The 21,407-nt window shown below is 39.1% G+C and overlaps 1 protein-coding gene and 1 long non-coding RNA gene across 2 annotated transcripts in view; one reads left to right on the forward strand and one right to left on the reverse strand.

Annotated features, from left to right (window-relative positions):
* LOC129145760 (uncharacterized) overlaps positions 1 to 21,407 on the forward strand; it is a 96,849-nt gene that overhangs the window by 23,188 nt on the left and 52,254 nt on the right. The gene's annotated exons all lie outside the window — the stretch shown is intronic.
* MAP10 (microtubule associated protein 10) lies at positions 7,237 to 11,360 on the reverse strand. Its single transcript, XM_037511474.2, has one exon. It carries the CDS (start codon positions 11,323 to 11,325, stop codon positions 8,596 to 8,598), a length of 2,730 nt encoding a protein of 909 aa, XP_037367371.1. The 5' UTR covers positions 11,326 to 11,360; the 3' UTR covers positions 7,237 to 8,595.

The following is a 21,407-nucleotide window of genomic DNA, read 5'->3' on the forward strand; positions in this document are numbered from 1 at the left end:
CTAGTCTATGACTTCTTCCTTCCAGGCATTTGAATCTATGTTTTTAGGTAGTGTTGGTGAAAGTTCTCCAGCAGGAAAGGGCCTAAAGTCTCCAAAGAAAATGAGGAAAATAAAAACCTGTGCCAGTAACCGTTGCTTGCTCAGAGTACCTAGTTCTTAGTGGGAAGAGCTTTAGGACAATTCCACGCCCAACCACCCTGTGAATATGAACATGTGAATAAAACCCAACAAAACATCTACCCTGAAGACCTCTGTTGGGGACAGGACCGGGGAGAGAAATGATCTTCAGGTGCAATACTTTGTCACAGTAATGGGAACCACAGCAGCAGAATCCCGAGGCAGCCCCAGCCTGACATATTAAGCAGGAGAGGCCACTTAAATACAACCAAGTAAGTGTCCAGGACTTGGGGTTTGGCATGGTGGAGCTCATTGAATTTTGAAGCTGGACTTCTGGATACCATGAATATGCAGAGCTGGCACAATATTGCTACTGGAATATTGCTACTGAAATATAAAGGGAGAATCACTGAATCTGTATCCCAAACTAGGGAAGTGGCACATACTGGTTATGCACACATATCCTCAGAACATTTGTGAAACAAATCAGTTTTGAGGAAATAACACTACGGTGGAAGTTTGCAATTAATGCTGAAGAAGCATTGTGGAAAGAGTCAGACTTTTAGAAAAGCCATACTATGAAATCATTAAACTGCAAGAAAAATAGAAAGTTAATGGTTATGTATTGTTCAATAATTTTCTTATGCACTGAAAACACTGCACGCACAATTACATTAGTTCTACATCAAAGAAGTGACTAAGAACAATTCCATATACGTTTTAGAAGCCAAATTTGTCATTAGTGTGAAATTTAGACATTTCAGTTCAGACTGTAAAATTAAAAGATAATGTTCATATTCTACAGAGGAAATGTGTAGTTCTCATCACAGCATTCAAATATGATACACATCAATTATGGCCAAAACACTTGGCCAAATACCATGTATGCTCGAATAACATTGTGGGATGCCTGCAGGCAATTGGATTTGCCTGTGCTGGCTTGGAGTAACAGTCAGGACCAGCTATATAATTTGTGGGGCTCAGTGAAAAGTAAACATGCAAGGTTCACTTTTCAAAAAATGGAGAAAATGCCTACAGTATGATGTTTTTTTCCTTTCTTCCATGGTCTCAATCTTGACTTGTCATGGTGGGTTTTTATGGCTATTTGTATTAATTTTCTACCACTACATGACAAATTACAACAAAGAGAGCAACCTAAACAATGCCCATGGATTATCTGATGTGTAGTTATGGGTCAGGAGTACAGGGTCCTTTCCTCAGGGTCTTCAATCTAAGCATTGGTCATGGGAAGGGTCTCAGCTAAGATTTGGAATCTTCTGTCAGTGATGGTTGGGTAGGAGGGGATAGAAGCTGGAAGGGATGCAGGGGCTGCCAGGGCTATAGTAATGTTTCATTTCTTTACCTGGATTCTGTCTGAAAAAAAAAAGTGTTACTTAAGGGAAATTCATAAAGCTTTTCATTTGTGTACTTTTATGAGTGACATACTTCAATAAGAATTTGCATAGGACACATATACTACACAAAAATGTAAAGAGAGAGAATGAAAGAAGGAGGAGAGGGAGAAGAGGAGAAAGAGTAGGAGGGAGGGAAGAAGAGGGAGGAAAAAAAAAAGAGATTAGAAACAAGTTAAATAAAATTGAGAGGTACCAGAAGCTGGTAATTAGTAGTTAATGAAAATAAATATTAAAATTTATATTTGCATTTTCTGGTAAAATAGAAGATAACATGACAGGTGATCTCCCTTTTGTGTGATATCAAAAATGTTCTTCAAGAAGATGAACTCCTGGTATTAAACTTCATTGTGAAGCTATGTGATCAAGAACATGGAAACATTAAGCAATTGAGACTTAACAGTCTTTCAGAGATAGATGAGACAATTTTGACTTGAGGAAAAATATAAAGGTTGGTGTTACCAATAAGACAGCCAGACAGAGGAAAGTCGGCATATTATCAGATTTTGAAAAGTAATAATAGCTAATGTATTTTGATATGTACCAGGGATCATGCTAATCACTCTTCCCTGCGATATTACCTCACTAATCCTTATAATCCTGTAAGATAAATACTATTAATTTCTCCGTTTTACAGATATGAATACTGAGTACTGGAGAGACTCGCCTACAGTTAATAGAAGCTGGGTAGAGGAGCCAGGGCTCTAACAGATCCATCTGATCCTAAACACAAATGCCTTTATTGTGCCGCCAAGGGTGGATCTCCACAGGATCCATCCAAGGAATTAACTTTTTGGCTAGCATTTTCATAAATGTGATAGAATGTCTGCCAGACATGCAATTTGAGTTTGCTATGTCTCCAATTTGACACCCGAAGTGGCTCTTTCTAAAGCAAAGAACCTTGTGTTGGGGGCAGGAGACCAGCAAGCTCCTTTTTTCTGGGTCACCTTCCTTCTTTATGAAAACAGAGAGTTGAACTCAATGGTTAGTGAAGCAACTTCTAGCTCCAAATTCCTATGAATTCCACCTTTCTTTGCTGACAACCATTGTCTAACGCTTTCAGCTGCTTTTTAATACCATGCTTGCAGTCATGATCATGTAATCCTATTCTCAACGTAGAGATGCAAAGAAAAAATACAAAAATAATAGGGAGGGCTACAATATAGTCTTTTATAATACACTGTTTTGTAATATTTAAAATTAGAATTGTATCTATTTATTGACTATTGCTATCCATTCTGACTCTGGAAATGCCAAGTTTTGAAGAAACATTAACTTGCTGAGATTTCTACCAAAGTCTTACAGTTTTTCTACAGAAATGAGAAAGGCAATGAATATGGAAAACAGCCTCCATTTCCTCATCTATATTAATATATATTAACCTACAGGGTTCTTGTGAGGATGAAGTGAGATTGTGCCAGTTGTTCATCCACTGTTGAGTGTTACTCAGTGCCGGGAGGCATTAGTGTTAAATTAATGACAACAATGAAAAACTTAAGTACATTTTTTTTAGCAATCCCATTTTCCAATGAAAAGGCCATAATTTTAGCAAAATCCTACCTCTAACACCAGTTCTTAGAGGATGAAAGTGTCCCATGCTGTGACCAGGGAAGCAGGAGCATAACAAGAAATCTTACAGAGGTCTCCCCCATTTTTTAAAACTTTACATTATGCCACTTCACTCCTGTGAAAGACCTACATTAGTCCCTGTTTTCGTTGACTAAAGATGAAGAGGAATCTTGCTTTTTCAGCAAAAGCCAGAAAGCCAGCATTCAGCATTGGCTGTGGGGCAGCCATTCTGCAGGGAGCAGGCGCCCTGAGCCACAAGAATGTCACTGCCACCTTTCTTCCCTGGAACCACTTTATATGCGCTGTGTACTCACCATAATCATTCCTGCTCTGTGTTATATATTGTATACTGTATGTTATTTTAGGTGATGCATGTTATTGGTATGATTTAGTAGGTCACTTTTTGGGTCTGGAAACACTCAGACATTTTTCCATAAATATATAAATGAATGATAATTGCTTCTTCGCTTTATGCCAGTTTGGCTTAGGAAAGGCTTCACTGGAATACTTCTTTTACTGTTGCTGGGGTAGACCTGTATTCCAGAAAAGGAGCATGAGAATGGAAGGCAGTTCCATCTGAAAACAGTTCTACCCTCTTAAATACTTGTTTCATGGCTATTACAGAGAATATTGTGGGTATAGGACACTTTACTAGCAGCAAGCCAATGTTCATACTCAGGACTTTTTCAGATTAGAAAGATCTTTTCCCTCAGGTTAACAAATGCTGTCCCAAAAGAACTCAAAATGTTCTTAAGAATTCTGGATATGCAAAGCAATAATTTTCAGGCCAAATCTTCTGACAATAGGTTCCTCCATATCTAAAGCAATCCATTATTTTTTATGTCATTCTGAGACCAGAATTCAGTCCCAAGTCACTCCACAGGGTAGATACTGAAAGCACAAGTTATGAAATACAGTTCTCCAGGCAGTTGTTGGGTGTGAAACCCTCTAATTGAACAACTTCCCTTAATAAAACAAAAAGCAATACCCTCCAAGGTTTTGAGGAGAGAATAGCTGAAGAAGAAATCTCTGGGTAGAAAGGAGGGGCTAATCCCCCAGTATTTTTTTTCTTTCTTTCAATATGTAGACCCTGGGGGTATACTGCTCTTCCTTTAGGATTTCAGCTCAATTACGAGCCACAGCAAAATCTATTTCCTATTGCACTTATAGCTCAACTAGAAAATCTTTTAAAAGGAACTATATTAAAACGATGAAGAAACAACAAATAAATGAACACAGTATCCTAAGTAACGAAGCTTTCAAATATAGGTTTCTGATACTGCAGTAACTAACTCATTTACTAACACATTCTTTCTTTTTTCAACATATAACCTTCACAACTGTTATCTTGTCTTACTATTGCTCAGCACTTGTGTAATCTTCTACCCTGGCCTGTTTCTCAACAAGCACAAACATTCTTTATTAAACTCAAATCTTTTCATTGATTTTTGCTGCCAAAAGTTCTCCTACTCAGTTATAATATCTTGTCAGAAAGTTGACTCATCCCTTCCCAACTCATTCTATTAGCTTCTGACTCATTTATTGTGATGCTGTATTGACAGCTCCTGCTCCAGTCACCCATCCCCAACTCCAAAACACGGAAAAGGAAGGGACATCTTTGTGCACCTATTATGGGGAGATGTGAAATATCCAGAGAGAATATTTAAAAAAAATGTTTGTTTTCTAAGGCAGCTTCCCACAGGAGGGGCCTCACCTAGGTTTGCAGGGAAGCAGAGCACTTTCCTACTATTTTCCACACTGCTTTCTTAAACTATTTTAGAAATATTTGTCTTCACCTATGCCCTGGCTATGATTCCTTCTTAATCAATGGTATGAAAGTTTTGTGTGCCCTTCTTCCCCTCTCTAATATACTGCACAAAGCTAGACTTGCCATTTAATATTCTGGGGACTCCATCTGCTTCTTTTTGTGGCTCTGCTCTCCGTCCTGAAGTCTTCATCACTGGCTCTGTGATGCTGCTTTTGTCTCCATAGGCTTCTATGCCTTGCAGGGCCCTGGGAAGTTTAAACCTTTTGGAAGAAAAAGTTGATTTCCTGACTGGGGGTTACTTGAAAATATATCCCTCTGGGGTGGAATACACATAGCACAGTACATCCTCATTCACCATCACATGTTCTGGGTAAATGTTGTTTCAATCCTCAAACCAATCCTAAAATGAAGAAAGATCTCTCAAATGTACACACAAGAGTACAAACACCACCTGTTTCTAAAGACTAGGATTCTATCACACATCACTTTGTCCATAGGGTTAGTGGTCTCCCCAATAAAATTGAGAGCTATTTTCAATGTTTTATTGTTAAAAGCAAAAACATTGATCTTTCTTTTTGGTTCCAATAGCTTTTCTTGTTGATAACCTTTAGCCTAGCCCCAACTTCTCTATCACATTCAGGGGTTTGTGTCTGATTCCAGTTGTCTCATAAACTATTCCTATGTCCCAAGACAGCTATCTGAATTTCATCTGGGGTTCTGATAGAAAACACCATCTTCTCATTTCTACAGCAACACCCTCATTGGGCTACAATGAAGAATACATTTCTAATCCATTTTTCATTGATCTAATCCCCTCTGAGATTTTCCTGGAATTCTTCAAACTGTTCTGTTCACCACCAGCCTGTGCTTGTTCCCCAGGGCTACTATGTGTTTATTCTTATTTTTATATCTCTTTTGTCATGTTAAGCACAAGGGCAGTTTATGGCTTAACAAATGTAAATATTGTTTATCTTATTTCTATATTGTGTTGTCATGAAATTTCTTTGTGGTGCCAGTAAGTCAATATAATTAAAATTCTTTAACTTGTGGTCCTAGTCCATATATTTGCAACAAATAAAATTTGGTTTCTATGACAATAAATGCAGTGCATGTTTAGGCAGAAAACCATAAATTAACTGAGCTGTGAAGGGGTGGATCTCAGCAGAAAGACACAAGAAGAGTAAGACAGAAGTGCAGTATCATTGTTCCTTGTGTCTGTAGCATGTAGAGAACTGGAGTAAAAACACAACATATACATCTGCACAGTTCTCTTGTAATCTGCCTGTAACAGTTCAAAGGACTTGTTATCTTTGAGAGCTGTCTTCTATGCTGCAAGTATTAAAACTACACACAGTAGTTTTAGATACCTATACTATTCAGAAATAGCTTAATTTTACAAATAATTTTACAAATAATAATTTACAAATAATAATGCAATAGCTTAAATTTACAAATAAATGACATATCCCTTTGTTGTGACTCAGCAATACTATTTTATGTTTCAATGATTTTATTTTTTTATTTTAATTTTTTAAAAAGATTTATTTATTTATTTATCTATCTATCTATTTATTTATTTATTTATCTAAGCACTGGGTACAGTCAGAAGCGCGGGAGGGTGAGAGAATTCACCAGAGCCAGAGCGGGGAGCAGAGCAGGCAGAAGGACTGAAGCACACTGCAGGACCCTCCTCTGGTGGCCGGGGAGCAGCCGGGGATCGAACCGGCACTGCAGAGGCTGCAGGCAGCTACGCAACCCAGCGCTCAACCGCTGTGCCACCGAGGAGGCCCGATGATTTTAAACAATTGAGGATGTAAAAAAAGTCAGGAGAGCTATCTATTATGATATTCTTTAAAAATTAAGTTTATAGGTTATAAAATTAAAATGTGAATTATAATCTCATGATAGAATGTAAATAGGAAGTACTAAGTGCATGAAAATGGGTGTGTTCACTGGAATTAAGCTAGAAAAACCAATATTACAATTCTAGAAATAAATATATGTGGTATTACTCAAAGAGCTAATTCAGTTACTCAGTTTTATAATTTTAGGTACATTAATTCTTTGGCCTTTGCTATATCTTAGATACACTGAATTAATCATTTAACCTATTACCATAGACATTGATTCTCAATTGAATAAAAAAAAAAAAAACACTGGATTTTAAGGAATTATTTCTTTGATGATTCTGATATTGCTTATAATGTGTCTCTTCCATAGTAATGAAATATTGTTAACAATTTACACACTAAAGTGATGTCACCTGAAAAACCATAGTACCTAGCATTAAATTATTTTGATTTTGTGAGATGATGTATTGTATACATTCTAGTTACAGAAAAATTAAGATCATAGCCACTATTAAAAACACTTTATATTTCAAAACTTTTATTGGTATAATTTCTGTAACTCTAAAAATTATCTCAATAATTTAAAATAGTCACAACATCATGGCTACTTACTGGTGCTCATTAATAACCTAAAATTCTATTGTTTCTGTTGCTTAGAACTCTTTTATTATGCCAGGCATTTGAAGCTCTCAGACTTTTGTTAATCAACAAGTTTCTTTTCTACACTCTGCACCATGAATCTACCATTCTACTCAAAACCTTCCACAGTACCACCATGTTCATTCCCATCTTTATTTTTTTCATTTTGTTCCTCAAAATACATCCTAAAATCATACTATTATCTAATTTCTACCTATTGTGATCATTCAAAAGATAATCCCTATCTAATTACTTATAAAGGATAATTAGGATCTCACCTCATACATCCAAAAATATTAGATAGGGCCTCCCTGGTGGCACAAGGGGTTAAGTCTTAGCACTGTGAAGCTGTCGCCAGTCACTACAGCATGAGTTTGATCCCTGGCCAGGGAGATGACCCACATGACTCAGCAGGCCTCTCCTGTTTTGCCCACTGCTCCCCTCAGCAGTGTATTTCAGTAGATGTGCCTGTTCTTCTCCCCACTCTGTCTCTGGTGAATCTTCTCACCCACCATCCCCACCACACACACACTTTTGGCCTATATTCCAGAAGTGTATGCATCCCTTGTATGCATAAATAAATAAATCTTTAACAAATATATTAGATATATTAAAATGTTAAGCATGAAACTGAAAATATAACCAAAGTAAGTGTATGTAAATATCTGAACAAAGAATAAGGTCTAAGTATAAAACCAGGTCAAGAAACTATAAATGATTTGACTTTATAAAAACTTTCATACATTAAAAACACCCATTGAACAACCTGAAATAGCAATAAAGTAGATAATGGATTTTTTAAAAAATTCTCTTCTTCAAATATTTCAGAGGATATCTGAAATGCTTATATCCAGCAAAACAAAAAAGTGTTACAAATAATCATATCTCCAATAAGGGTTTTCTACAGGTTTTTTTTTTTTTTTTTAGGGTATGTATTAATTCAGCTTTAGAATGATCAATACTTTAGGATGGATACTTTGAAGAAAGAGTTTAATAAGATAGATATTCTTATTTAAAAGTTTACATCTTACCTAGATTACAAAACGATTTCATGATCAACAATGTCAAACTTATAGTAGGAAAATACTATTTAGACATCACAGGAATGACAAACTTATCTATATTTCTGAAAAAAGAATTATTCACATAATCAATGTACTAAATTATAAAGTCATTAAAAGTTGTTTCACTAATCGTACACATTATAAAAAATTAAATGTTTTTTAAAAGCAATTATTGTTTATACTGTATATCCTGGAAGTTTATTTATTACTAATTCACAAATATCTTTGCATTGCTTGGAAATACTTAGCGAACCAACTTCATCTTTCTCTTCTTCGGAGTGCTCTGATGTACTGCTATCCAGGACATTAAATTCCAGTTCAGACAAATTAGATGGCAGATAAGAACTCACTTGAGATGTCCTAGGTGACTGGCTTTTTTCTACAGATTTGCAACTAGTTCTTGTGTTAACAGAAATGTTTTGACCCCTCTTTATAACTTCAGATGCATGCATCCAATTGTGCTCTATCTGGTGTCCTTTTTCCTCCATCAAATATGATGAAGATACATCACTGGAAGAGATACTAGTAGCTTCCTCCAAACTTTTATCTTGAGTCTTTGCATTATGCAATCTTTTATGTGAATGTACTGGTGATCCAGCTGAAAAAGGTGGGCTAAGAATAGAACTCTTTTCACTGCTAGTTTTTCTTATGGACAATCTTGTTTCACTAGACTTACTTGTATATTGACTCTGCTTTGAATTTTCTGCTCTCGGACTGCTATCACGAGCTTGTAAAATTCTGCTGGTGTCTTCAGCAGTATAAAAATCTTCAGAATAGCATGTGCTGGCAAAGTCATCTGAATATTTTAGTTCTGAGATGCTCTCAGAGCAACTATTTTTACTTGGCTTATTTTCATTCACATCAGCAGTAAGAATGTCATTGTCAGTGTTTTTCACCTGCTTATCACCTATTTCTTTATCTACTACAGTTCTCTCAACCAGTGCCACCTGTTGGAAAACATGTGGCCTTTGGACTTGCATTTCCAGTTCTCTTTCCAAAATATTTGTATGATTAAATCTTTCTGGGTCAATGGAATGTGCAGGACTAACAATTTCTCCCAAGGAACCATTATTGGTTCGATTTTCACCATTGTCAACCATCTTCTCAGTTGCACAATTCAGTTTCGTTTCTTTAGTTATAGTGGAGCTGTCAAAAACCCCACTCACCTGCTTTGAGGTATCACTATTTTCAGCAAAGGACACATTTGATTCTAAATACTTATCTTTAGACAGCTGTTGGGGCTCCCGATATTGTTTTGCAAAGCTGAACACTTTAACTTTGGATGACTGAATTCTGAGTCTTGCACCCAACATTTGTGTTTGCATTTTCCTATACTGTTCTCTCTTTTCATGTACTGCCAACATGTCAGGATTTGTCTGCTTTAAACGTAATTTAAGTGTGTTTGTTAAGCCATAAAGTAGCTTCCCCCTTGGAGCTCTTTTAGGGAGTGTACCACTGTTCTTTTGAAAATATTTATCTTTCTTTACATTTTCAACTTGGTTCTTTGGATACTGAGGAGTTGCTGACTTTTCATTTTCCCCAGCAGAAAGGTTATCTTTCTTAGATTCAGATTTAAATGTGGATTTGGCAGATTCTGGTGACTTATCCTCAGTTCTATATAACCATGCTAAGTGAGGATGTATATGAGTAGGTCTTGCCATGGGTTGATTGTATAACAAGGACAACTCAACCAACAAAGCATTTAACAAAGGCAGCTGGTTTATCATATTCATTCTATTTTGTTCAGTTTGATTACTTGCTCCAATATCCTGAATATGTGGAGGATTTATAACCACTGGAGGACTTTTGGGTGGTATGGAATTTGTATGATTTGGAGGATTAGTATGTGCTGGAGGATTTACAAGTTTTTCTCCCAGAGAGATACCATCCAGTTCCTCAGGTTCATTCATGTGAGGCTTAATGGTGATTTTACCCCGTACAGCAGGTACCTTTTCTTGGGTCAAATGAGTGTAATACAGAGGAGGAGGACAAAATATGTTACTCTCAATGTCCAACTCTGCAATTTCCTGATGCGAGGGACTAACACTCCTAACGCTGCTAGCATCTGAACCAACAGAGTTATTTTTGCCACTCTCCACAGAACTTGTATTATCAGGGCTGGCTTTACAAAGACAGACTATTTCCTTCAAGTCCTTCTGTGCCTTTAGGATTTTTAAACCCACAAGAGACCCGTCAGCATCTGTTGGCCTTGGCTCTGTGGTTGGCTGCGGTGGCTGCTGTTTCTCCTGCTGGGTTTGGGAACTGACCTCCACTGCCTTCTGCAATTCTATAGTTTCCAGGCCACCTCCAGTGGATCTGAGTGGCCGCTCAAGATGGCCCAACAAGCTGTTTCCCAGGTCAGTCAGGCGGTAGCCCAGGGCAATATCCCCAATGTGCTCCCCCCCTTGGTTATGCAGAGGAAAACTTCCTCGATGACCCTGGGAGCAGCCCGACTTGGCAGGTCCCAGGACTTTGTTGACAGCTGTGGCCAGTGAGATGGTGCAGGATCCCAGGAGCTGCGGGGTAGGTGTCGGGTCCCCGGGGGGCAGCTGCAGCAGCAAGATGTAAAGTGGGGTCCGAAGGAGCAGGCGGTGCAGGGTGGCGGGGTGCAGGCGGAACAGACAGGACTTGCCGCGACCGAAGCTGAGCAGCCCGGGACGGGGTTCCGGGGCCGGGGAGGCCGGGCCTCCAGGGGGGTAAACCAGCAGCGTGGGGAAGTCCAGCAGACGGAAGGCGACCGCCGGGCACAGGGAGCTGGACTGCTGCGGGGGTGATCCCTCTTCCTCCTCCTCCTGCTCCCCCTCATCCATTGAGACCCCCGGCTGCGGCAGCAGCCCGGCTTTAAGACGCACCCAGTCAACGAGCAGCTCCAGTGAGAAGAGCCGCTCGGACAACGCAGCCGCCATTGCGGTTGCCCCAGGAAACGCGGCGGCGCTCTCCGCGAGCGGGAGGCCGAAGGGCTTGGTTCTCGCGAGAGTTAGGGGCCAGCGCGGCGCCTGCTCTCTCGCGAGACTAAGGTGCGTCGGGGCCGGTTCCGGCGGCGGATGCCCCAGGCCTCTCGCTGCTCAGTGTGACTTGCTTTCCAACAGACTTTGTTTTGATCACTTATTAAGAAACATACAAAGAACCCTCAGATCCCGTGCAGTTTTAGGGTTAAATCAAATCTGTCTGAGATCTCTTGTCAGCAAAGCAGTACTCCCTTGTCAGACCCCAGATTTTATTTTTTTAATATTTTATTTTATATAATTCCTACATCATTTTTCATTTTTGCACAGTGTATGCATTCTCATTTTGGTTATATTCCCCGTACAATTCCCACCCTTCTTATTTTGGCCCTGATCTCTCCTCTTCTCTCCCACCCCCCATTAGTGTGTCTCTGGTTTATAGTTGCTTGTTGATTTTGATTTTTCTTTATTATAATTATCAGACCCCAGATTTTAAAAACGAGTTGACTGTCCTTCCTCGGACTTCTCTGAGAGCAGCTCTATCTAAAAGATGACACCCTGCTCTAAAGAGGCCTGGAGCCTCTCGGTAAATACAGTAGCTCTGAGATGCAATGAGTGTGGCCACAATTCCAGTTGAGTACTGTAAGGTCAGGAAGACCACAGTGCAGGTTTTCTGATCCAGCACACGGGGTAAAGGAGGAATCAGAGTCCTCAGCGGATTTTTGCAGGTCTTTTATTGGGATTTACCTGGTACACAGCAGGCAAGGGTCCTGGGGGGCCAGGAGGCTGGCAGGCCTCCCAGCCCCCAGCAAGTCTTCACTCTATCTGGGCTCTCCAGCGTTCTCTCTCTCGGCTTCTGCTGCTGCTTTCTCAGCTTCTCTTTTGGCTTCTACTGGCGTCCCCGTGACGCCGCCCTTAAAAGCACAGTCTCAGCCCAGGTGAATCCCATCTACCTCTGCCCACACCCTACTCCAGGTGCCCGCCATCAGGCATGCATTCAGGACAAGGATCCATCATCTATCCTGATGGCGGGAGGGCAGAAAAGCCTGACATTTTTCCTTACCTTACAAGTACTTTCCTATATACAAGAATAATGTTAGTGACTGCAGATATGTATGTATACATACACATATATGTACACGTAAGTATGACAAGTACATGTCACACAAGAGGGAAAGGGAGGCTGGGAAGATCTTAACAGCACAATCCCAAATTTTCAGCAAGCATACATGCTCCTCACAGTAAATTGAACTGAGTGGCGTTTTAAAGGAACACCTGTATGAGCTATCTATCATAAAGTACCCTGCTACGTTGGATCCAAAGCTGATGCATGGAGAGCCTTGAATACCATAGTAAGGAATTTGGAGCTTATTCTGTGTAAGTTGTTTTGAGCCAATTAGTGTGATGATGTCCATGTTCGGAAATGCAGCAGTACAAGTACAAAGGATGAATTCTACTAAGAAATAGATTCTAGAGCAATTAATTGGGAGGCAGTTGGAGTGCTCAGTGTGGGAGATACTGATGGCCTGATGTAGTAGGGTTAGTGAAGATGAAAAACAAGGAACAGGAAACATTTGTGATAGAATAACTGAGAGAAGTTATGGTTGAAAATTTCATGCTACTGAAGAAACAAAAATTGAGGAGGCATAGATTTGATTTTTAAAATGTTTTACTTGTGGTTTTGGGATATGTACAGTTTGAAGTGCAGACATTATATGTTCAAATTACAGAGTATGATAAGTTGTAGTTAAAGTACATTACATTGAAGCTCAAAAGAGCATCAGGGAGCTCAAGAGAAATTGCAAATTGAGCCTGGCACTGCAGTGTAAAGATAGGAGGGTGGTTCCATTGCAATATATAAATAGAAGATACTACCCTTAGACATCTTGGACTTGAAAATATTATGTTTGCAGAGGAAACAATCTATCAAGTTATATCCTTAATGGATGGAAGACCAGAGCAATAAAAAAAAAAAAACCATATTCGCAAATGAAGAGCACTGAACTACTAGTCCATGTGTGCCAGACAAACTCAGTAGATAAAATTATTCCTAGAAGGTATCCTGCAGCAAGACTTTTAAGTAAGGTTAATAATGTGGATATACTAGTGCATATCTCCTGTATATGGACAGGGAAACCTATGTCCCTCTTCCATAAAGGACATTTACTTCCATAATTTGAAAAATTTCTAACAGGATTAAAAATTCTCTGCACAGACATACTACATGATCAGTATTACAATATGTGGATATTTTATAATTACAAATAATGCTGAGTGTAACAAATAAAACTTACTATGACGATAGAAGTTTTACTGTGCAAAAATCACACATGGAGAAATAGCACAAGACTGACTTAGAGCCTGGGTTCTAAAGGCAAACTCTCCAACTCAAATCCTGTCTCTGTGACTATGTAATATTTTCTTAATAATTGGTGAATTATTTTCCTCATCCAACTGAGGTAATCATAGTATCTCCCTTATACAAACATTATAAATTTTAAGTGAATTAATATTCACAAAACTATTTGAACAAGTGTAAGGGGCAGGACAGGACACCGTGCAGGTTTTCTAATATCCAGCAGACCAGGTAAAGGAGGAGTCAGGGTATTCAGTGGTTTTTGCAGGTCTTTTATTGGGGTTCACCAGGCATATGGCAGGCAGAGGTGCTGGGGGGCCAGGAGGCTGGCAGGTCTCCCAGGCCCCAGCAGGTCTTCACTCTGGGCTCTCCGGCCTTCTCTCAGCTTCTCTCTCGGCTTCTGTTGCGTCTCTTTTGGCTTCGGCTGGCGTCCCCGTGACGCCGCCCTTAAAAGCACAGTCTCAGCCCAGGTGAATCCCATCTACCTCTGCCCACACCCTACTCCAGGTGCCCGCCATCAGGCATGCATTCAGGACAAGGATCCATCATCCTGATGGCGGGAGGGCAGAAAAGCCTGGCATTCTCTTTACCCTACAACAAGTATTTACTATGTGCCAGACACTATTCTAAGAAATATTAGTTATTATTTGTCATATGACCAACTTTTTAGCTAAGTTTTTTAAACACCGTAAGGGCAGGACTAGACACGGTGCAGGTTTTCTATGATCCAGCAGACAGGGTAAAGGAGGAGTCAGAGTCCTCAGTGGCTTTTTTTGCAGGTTTTTATTGGGGTTCACCAGGCATATGGCAGGCAGGGGTGCTGGGGGGCCGGGAGGCTGGCAGTCCTCCCAGCCCCCAGCAAATCCTCACTCTATCTGGGCTCTCTGGCGTTCTCTCTGCTTCTCTGCTCTTCTGTTCGTTCTGCTGCTTCTCGGCTTCTCTTTCAGCTTCTGCTGGCGTCCCTGTGACCCTGCCCATAAAAGCCCAGTCTCAGTCCAGGTGAATCCCATCTACCTCTGCCCACACCCCATTCCAGGCGGCCACCATCAGGCATGCACTCAGGACCGCAGGGATCCATCATCTATCCTAATGGTGGGAGGGCAGAAAAGCCTGACATTTTTCCTTACCCTACAAACACCCAGCATTATAATAAATCACTTATCTAATCTGGGTATATTGCTTTCTGTCTGTTAACATTGATATGCTCTGTCCTCTCCCTTCCACGTGGCAGTAGCTGGTTTTGTCAATGTCAAGGCACAGCTGGGCAAAAGACTATGGGTTGATGGCCATTAATACTTTGTTATATAAACCAACCATGCAAAGTTAAAAAGTTTGAATTTTACTGTGATGGCAGTGGGAAGTTATTGTGGTGGTTTTTGTGAATTAGAATGTCAGCAGTGCATGTGAAGAGAAAGGCCTGGACTCAAGAAATATTTAGGCAAGAGACTCCCTGAGTCTTACTGACTGGATGTGATGTGTGAGGGAATGGAAGATGAAGCGCAGGTTCCTACCTAGGCAATTAGGTAGATAGGACAAATTAAAAGAATGGTTTTCCTACTTGTTAAACAGGTGGTGAAGGAGGCCAGAATTAACAACTCTGAGTTTCAGTGTCTGCTATGTTGAGTTGCACACCTGACATATATCCATGTAGGAAGGCCCATATTTTATATATATGAATCTGTAACTTAGAAGAGCAGTATGGACTGGAAATACAAGTTTAGGAGACATTAAATAAAGATGGTAATCTAATCTCCTTATATAAGACTTAAATAAGTACAATGATGAGGTATTATTTTCTCCTTTTCTGTGTGTTATCATGGGACTGTGCATATTACAAAAATTTTTGACCTGATTTCTAATTGATTATCAGGATCAGTTATGATGTTAACTGTCTTTTCTGTCTCTTAGAGTAAAGAGAAACAAATGATGTCATTATTCATTAACTAAAGTCATATAGTTGTAAGGCATGATGAGACTAATGCTTTCCAGAGAAAAGCACAATTGGTTTAGTTGAGTTAATTGAACTGCAAGTCTGACTTTGAAAAGGCAGACCTATATGTGGTATCATAAGGGCAACAGACCCAGCAGATGGGATGGTTTAGCAGGAGTTGGAACACATGGCAGTGGTGGAGTTAAGTAGGAGAGCGGCATCATACTCTGGGTGGTTTGTTCTAGTTTGGAGCAGAAACACAGACATACGGAGGGAGAGAGAGCACCTTGAAGAGCGTGGGGACTGGCAAAACTATATTGATGGCAATGCTCTAACTTGTTCTGTTCACCTTCAGAAAAAGGAAAGTAGCTAAGGTGCTGTTGAGGGAAGCAATGTCACAACTGGGTTTGTAGACTGAATAAAAATTGATTAGGAGGAGTCTATAGCTCAATGGCCATGCAAATGCCAAGAATTACTCTGGAAGCACCAAGTACAAACTTCAGGCCCAATATGGGGGGTTGTGGGAAGGCATTCTTCTGCCTATATGTTTTTTTTTTCAGGATTTATTCTAAAGCCAGGTATAATCACCTATAATCAACATGGACTGAGGGGACTGGAGATGCCTACCAGGTAGAGGTCCTAAAACTGAGAAAAGAAAGGAACTTCGTGGAGCTAGCTCAAGGGAAAATGGAATCCTGTTTAATAATAATTGTTTACATCAGGGCTTCCTTTCCCTCTTTTAAAAGAATTTAGCCTGCAGACAGCCTACAACTAACATCCCACTTAATGTGAGAAAACAGAAGTTTCACACTAAGATTGGGATCAAGGCAAGGATGTTACCTTTCACCACTACTTGTCAGCATTAAACTGGAAGCTCTAACGATAAGATAGTAATAAAATAAAATAAATTAAAGGTATACAGATTGGGTAAGAAGAAATAAAATTGTCTTTTTTCTTTGATGACATGATTGTCTATGTAGAAAATCCAAATGAATCAGCTAACTCTTGAAAATGAGAAGCAATTTTAACAAGGTTGCAGGAAATCAGTTTAATATAAAAAAGAAGATAACTTCCCTATATAGTAGCAATGAATATGTGGAATTTGAAATTAAAAACAAAATACCATTCATCTTAGTACTTCCAAAATTAAACACTTAGATACGTAAATCTAACAAAATAAGTACAATAGCTACATAAGAAAACTAGAAAGCTTTGACAAAAAATTAAAGAAAAAATAAATGTATTTATGGATAGGTCAACTCAATATTGTCAAGATGTCAGTTTTTTTCAACTTGAATTATAAATTCAATGCAGTGTTACTCAAAATCCAAGATATTGCCAAGATATTGGCAAAATGATTCTAAAGTTTGTATGGAGAAGTAAAAGACCCAGAAAATTAACATAATATTGAAAGACAAAATTAGAGGACTGACATTATTAGACTTAAGCTGCAATAATCAAGACAATATGTCACTGATAAAAGAATAGGCAAAACTATTCATCTCAATAGTGCAGAATAACCCCGAAATAGAACCATGTAACTATAGCCAGCTAATCTTTGACAAGGGGGCAAAAGCAAACGAATAGAAGTAAAATAGAGTTTTCAACAAATGGTACTGGAACATTTGTTGCAAAAAAAATTTACACACACACACACACACATCAAGACAGAGCTTAAATCTTTCACAAAAAATTAAAAGACTAAACTATAAACCACCTTGAAATAACATAGAAGAAAATCTAGATGATTTTGAGTTTAATAATAATAATTGTTTATATCAGGGCTTCCTTCCCCCCCTCCTTTTAAAAAAGATTTATTTATTTATGTATACATGAACTGGGGTACAGGTCAGAGGTGTGGGGGGTGAGAGGACTCACCAGAGACAGAGTGGGGAGCAGAACAGGCAGACTGACTGAAATACACTGCTGAGGGGAGCAGCGGACCAGTCAGGAGAGGTCTGCTGCACCATGTGGGTAGTTCTCTGGCTGGGGATCGAACTCATGCTGCAGTGGCTGTGGATAGCTTCATAGGTTGCGTTTTAACCCCTTGTGCCACCAGGAAGGCCTCTCTTTCCCCCCTTTAAAAGAATTTTAGATACAACTTGAAGGGCGTGACCCTTGCATAAAAAATTGATAAGTTGAATTTTAATGAAATTAAAAATCTCTGCTGTGTAAAAGACATTGTCAAGAGAATGAAAAGACAGCCCACAGACTGGTAGGAAATATTTGCAAAAGACAGAGCTGATAAAGATAAATTATTTACAATATACAAAGAACTCTTAAAATGCAATAGTGAGAAAGCAAACAACCCAACTAGAAAATGGGCCCCCAAATCTAAATAGACCAAAGAAGATATGCAGATGGTTAATAAGCATGTGAAAAAATGCTCCAGGACACATGTCATCAGGGAAATACAAAGTAAAATAACAATGAGATACCACTGCACATAATAGAATGGCCAAAATCGAGGACACTGACAACATCAGAAATGTAAAAAAGGCTGTTAAAACCCTTTCCTCTCACTGTGGTTAAAAAGTCCCCAGTGAATGCTTGTGTGTGTGATGTGGCAAGTCTGGGAACATTAGCTTTGAGAATTGCTGGAGAGACAGACTGGAATTCCTGATACAGCTCTCTGATCTCTAGTCCCCCCACCCCCAACCTCCATTGTCTTCCAAAGGCTTGCATCTCAGGATTCTAGATACATGTTGTATACCTAGAGCAGGATTTTCATTAGGAGAAGGATACTGCCACCACCATTCATTCAGTACATATGCTAAGTCTGAAGGGAAAGATGCCCTGTCCCAGGACCTGATTAGAAGCTTCTGAAATCTAAGCCAAGAATTCTCCTCTGCCCTAACTGGGTTATAATGGACTTCTCACAACTTCAACACCACAAGCAACCAGAACCTTAATTTACACTCGCCTTGGCATGTTCTCTTGTTGGTAAGGATGACACATCCTACAGTATTTCAATGTGGATCTTTTATCTTTACTGACATTCTTTTCAGCCACTTCTGTTTTCAGTTTCTGTATAGGGGGAGTCATAGCACTCCCATTATGCTGTCATTAAATCAAGGGCACAGCTAGATTGGAACCAAAATGACACTTCCCATATGATAGTCATGAGAGATCTATTGTAAATAAGTGCAAATTAATCCTTTAAAATTCTATATATTGGTACTAAGCCTCTGCATTGCAATTTCTACTTTGATTTTAAATTTTCCAGAACTTGATATTGGTTATTCCTTCACTTAAGAAGAAGGACAAAGAGGAAGGAGAGTGAGAAAGAAGAGAGTTCTGGAGAACAAGCAAATCACTACTGGTGATGAAAAAGAAAGAGTGGCTGAAACCCTACTCTGATAAATCTCTCTTCCAGAAAGAAAGAGCAAAGGGAAATCATACAGCGTCTTATAGCATTAAAAACAACATGTTGATAGTGGTTTGTTGAATCATCTGACTGTCATTGGCAGTTAGAAATGTGGCATAGGGGAATTGGCATAGGCTTTGAAGTTAAGCAGTTCTGTGTTAAAATACCACCTTTCCTATTTCATAACCATCTAATCTGGGACAAGTTCATCAACTCTGGGAAGTTTCCTCCAAGAATATCTCAAATGTTCTCCAACTATAATATGCATGTCAAAATGCAAATTATTGGCTTCTGCTTTCAGAGATCTCAATCTACTAGCTCGAAGCAGGACTCAGAGATACACCACTTTAGCATCCCAGAGATTCCAATGCAGAAAGTCCCTCGACTCTTCTTTGAGAACCATCAGCCTAATTTCTGGCACACTGTAGACAGCTGTATTATGGTTTGTGGGATTTATAACAAGTAAAATACTATTATCTTTAAGCCAATAGAATAGCAGAGAGATTTATATATAGCTCCCTCTTTCACACTTTGCATACTAAATGGAGGAAATGAAATGGGTAACTGTCAACATGTGCTGTCAACATGCCCCCATGGCAGAGATTTCAGTATAGCAGCAACAGCCCATCCAGGATTTAGAGGAAGTTGCAGAAATCTGCTCAGGGAAAGGTTATAAGAAGCCCCCTCAATAGACTGAATCCTGCTTTCCAAGACACCAAAGACATTGTTCTGGTCCAGGGAAGACTGATTATAGACTCCTTGGAAGAGTACCCTTCTTCATTTTTCAATAGGGTTGGAAGGTAGAATTTAGGAATTCTTTTTGTTCCATGCATATAAACATTACTAGTCATTTTGGCCTAGACCATCTCATCAGAATTAAGGTAAATAGCTGTTCCATTTACCGGAATTAGGTTTAAAATTAGGTTTATCTTGCTTGTTTTACTTGAGGTGACATTGGTCTACAGTGCTGTACATGATTTAGAGGAAAAGAGCCACACCCTTCAGCAGTATGTTACCCACACCATGCCCTCCACCAAGGCATCCATAGTCCTTCGCTATAGTTCACTGAAGGGTCTACCCATGGTCTCCTCCAAAGACTTTTGTGTTCATAATTAGTAAATTACCTATCTTTCAAAATTTGGGAAATAAACTACAAGTTTTCATAACTTTGTCAAGTAGATCAGTCTTTTAGGACATACTGATCATAAACTAGAGCTGAAATACACTAAAATAGCCCTCTACATATTTCCAGGTTGTTAGTGCCTCTTCACTTCCCCCTCATAGCAAATCCATGCAATTAGTGGTATGTTCCTAATGAAACTAACTTGTAAAAATGAAATAATGTATACAAGTAGGAATTTACACAGGAAGTAGTTAGTGAAGCTGGCAAGAATATTCAGTTCTGCCTGTCTTAAAGAAAAAAAAAAAAGGAAGCTTATGTGCTTCCCAATAAATTTCCCTAGCTTATTCATCTATACTTGAGGAAAATATTAATCAATAGAAAACTAACAATAGCCAACTCAAAAATTCATTTTGGGGTAAAGAGGAAAAGTTAATTGGTAATATAAGGCAGCTAAGAGGCAAATATAACATGTAATATATCCTACGAGAAGCTTAACCCAGTTTAAACAAGTCAATGACATGGAGGAAGGGGAAGAGAATTCCAAATTTAAAGTTTTAAGTGACATAAGCACCAAATGGCCAGTGTGAGCCTTCTCTGAAATCTTACTGAAAGACTATCTTTAAAAAAATGCAGTGCCTTTTTGACACAATAGGGAAAATGTATAAAACTAACATTAAGTGATACAAAGAAATTATTAACATAGTGTTCATCTCATTATGATGGCTTAAGAAAATGTTTATGCACATGTGAGATGCCGATTGAATGAGTAGGACTGAAAATGACAATGCCTGGACTGCTTTAGAAAGCTTCATTATTTAAAAAAACAAATAGGGGTCTCCCCTGGAGGCGCAGCAGTTGCGCGCTGGGCTGCAAAGCTGCCCGCAGCCTCTGCAGCACGGGTTTGATGCCCAGCGCCCGCATGGTGCGCAGACCTCTCCTGCCACGCCCGCTGCTCCCCTCAGCAGTGTATTTTATCAGTCTGCCTGTTCTGTTCCCCACTCTGGCTCTGGTGAATTCTCTCACCCTCCTGCGCTTCTGACTGTACCCAGTGCTTGTATAAATAAATAAATAAATAAATAAATCTTTAAAAAAAAAAACAAACAAAAACGAATAGGTAAAGCAAATTTTGCCTAATCTTGTTATTCACTAAATTTATGTGATATGTATGTATATGCAAGTCCATTAAGTTATTTTTTATAGTTTTGTGTATCTTTAAATCTTTATTAAAAAAAAAAAAAAACTTTGAATGTTTTCGTTTCATAAGTTT

This window comes from Talpa occidentalis, unplaced genomic scaffold, assembly GCF_014898055.3.
Source record: "Talpa occidentalis isolate TD23 unplaced genomic scaffold, MPIMG_talOcc4v2.1 talOcc4.14, whole genome shotgun sequence".
Classification (NCBI taxonomy): domain Eukaryota; kingdom Metazoa; phylum Chordata; class Mammalia; order Eulipotyphla; family Talpidae; genus Talpa; species Talpa occidentalis.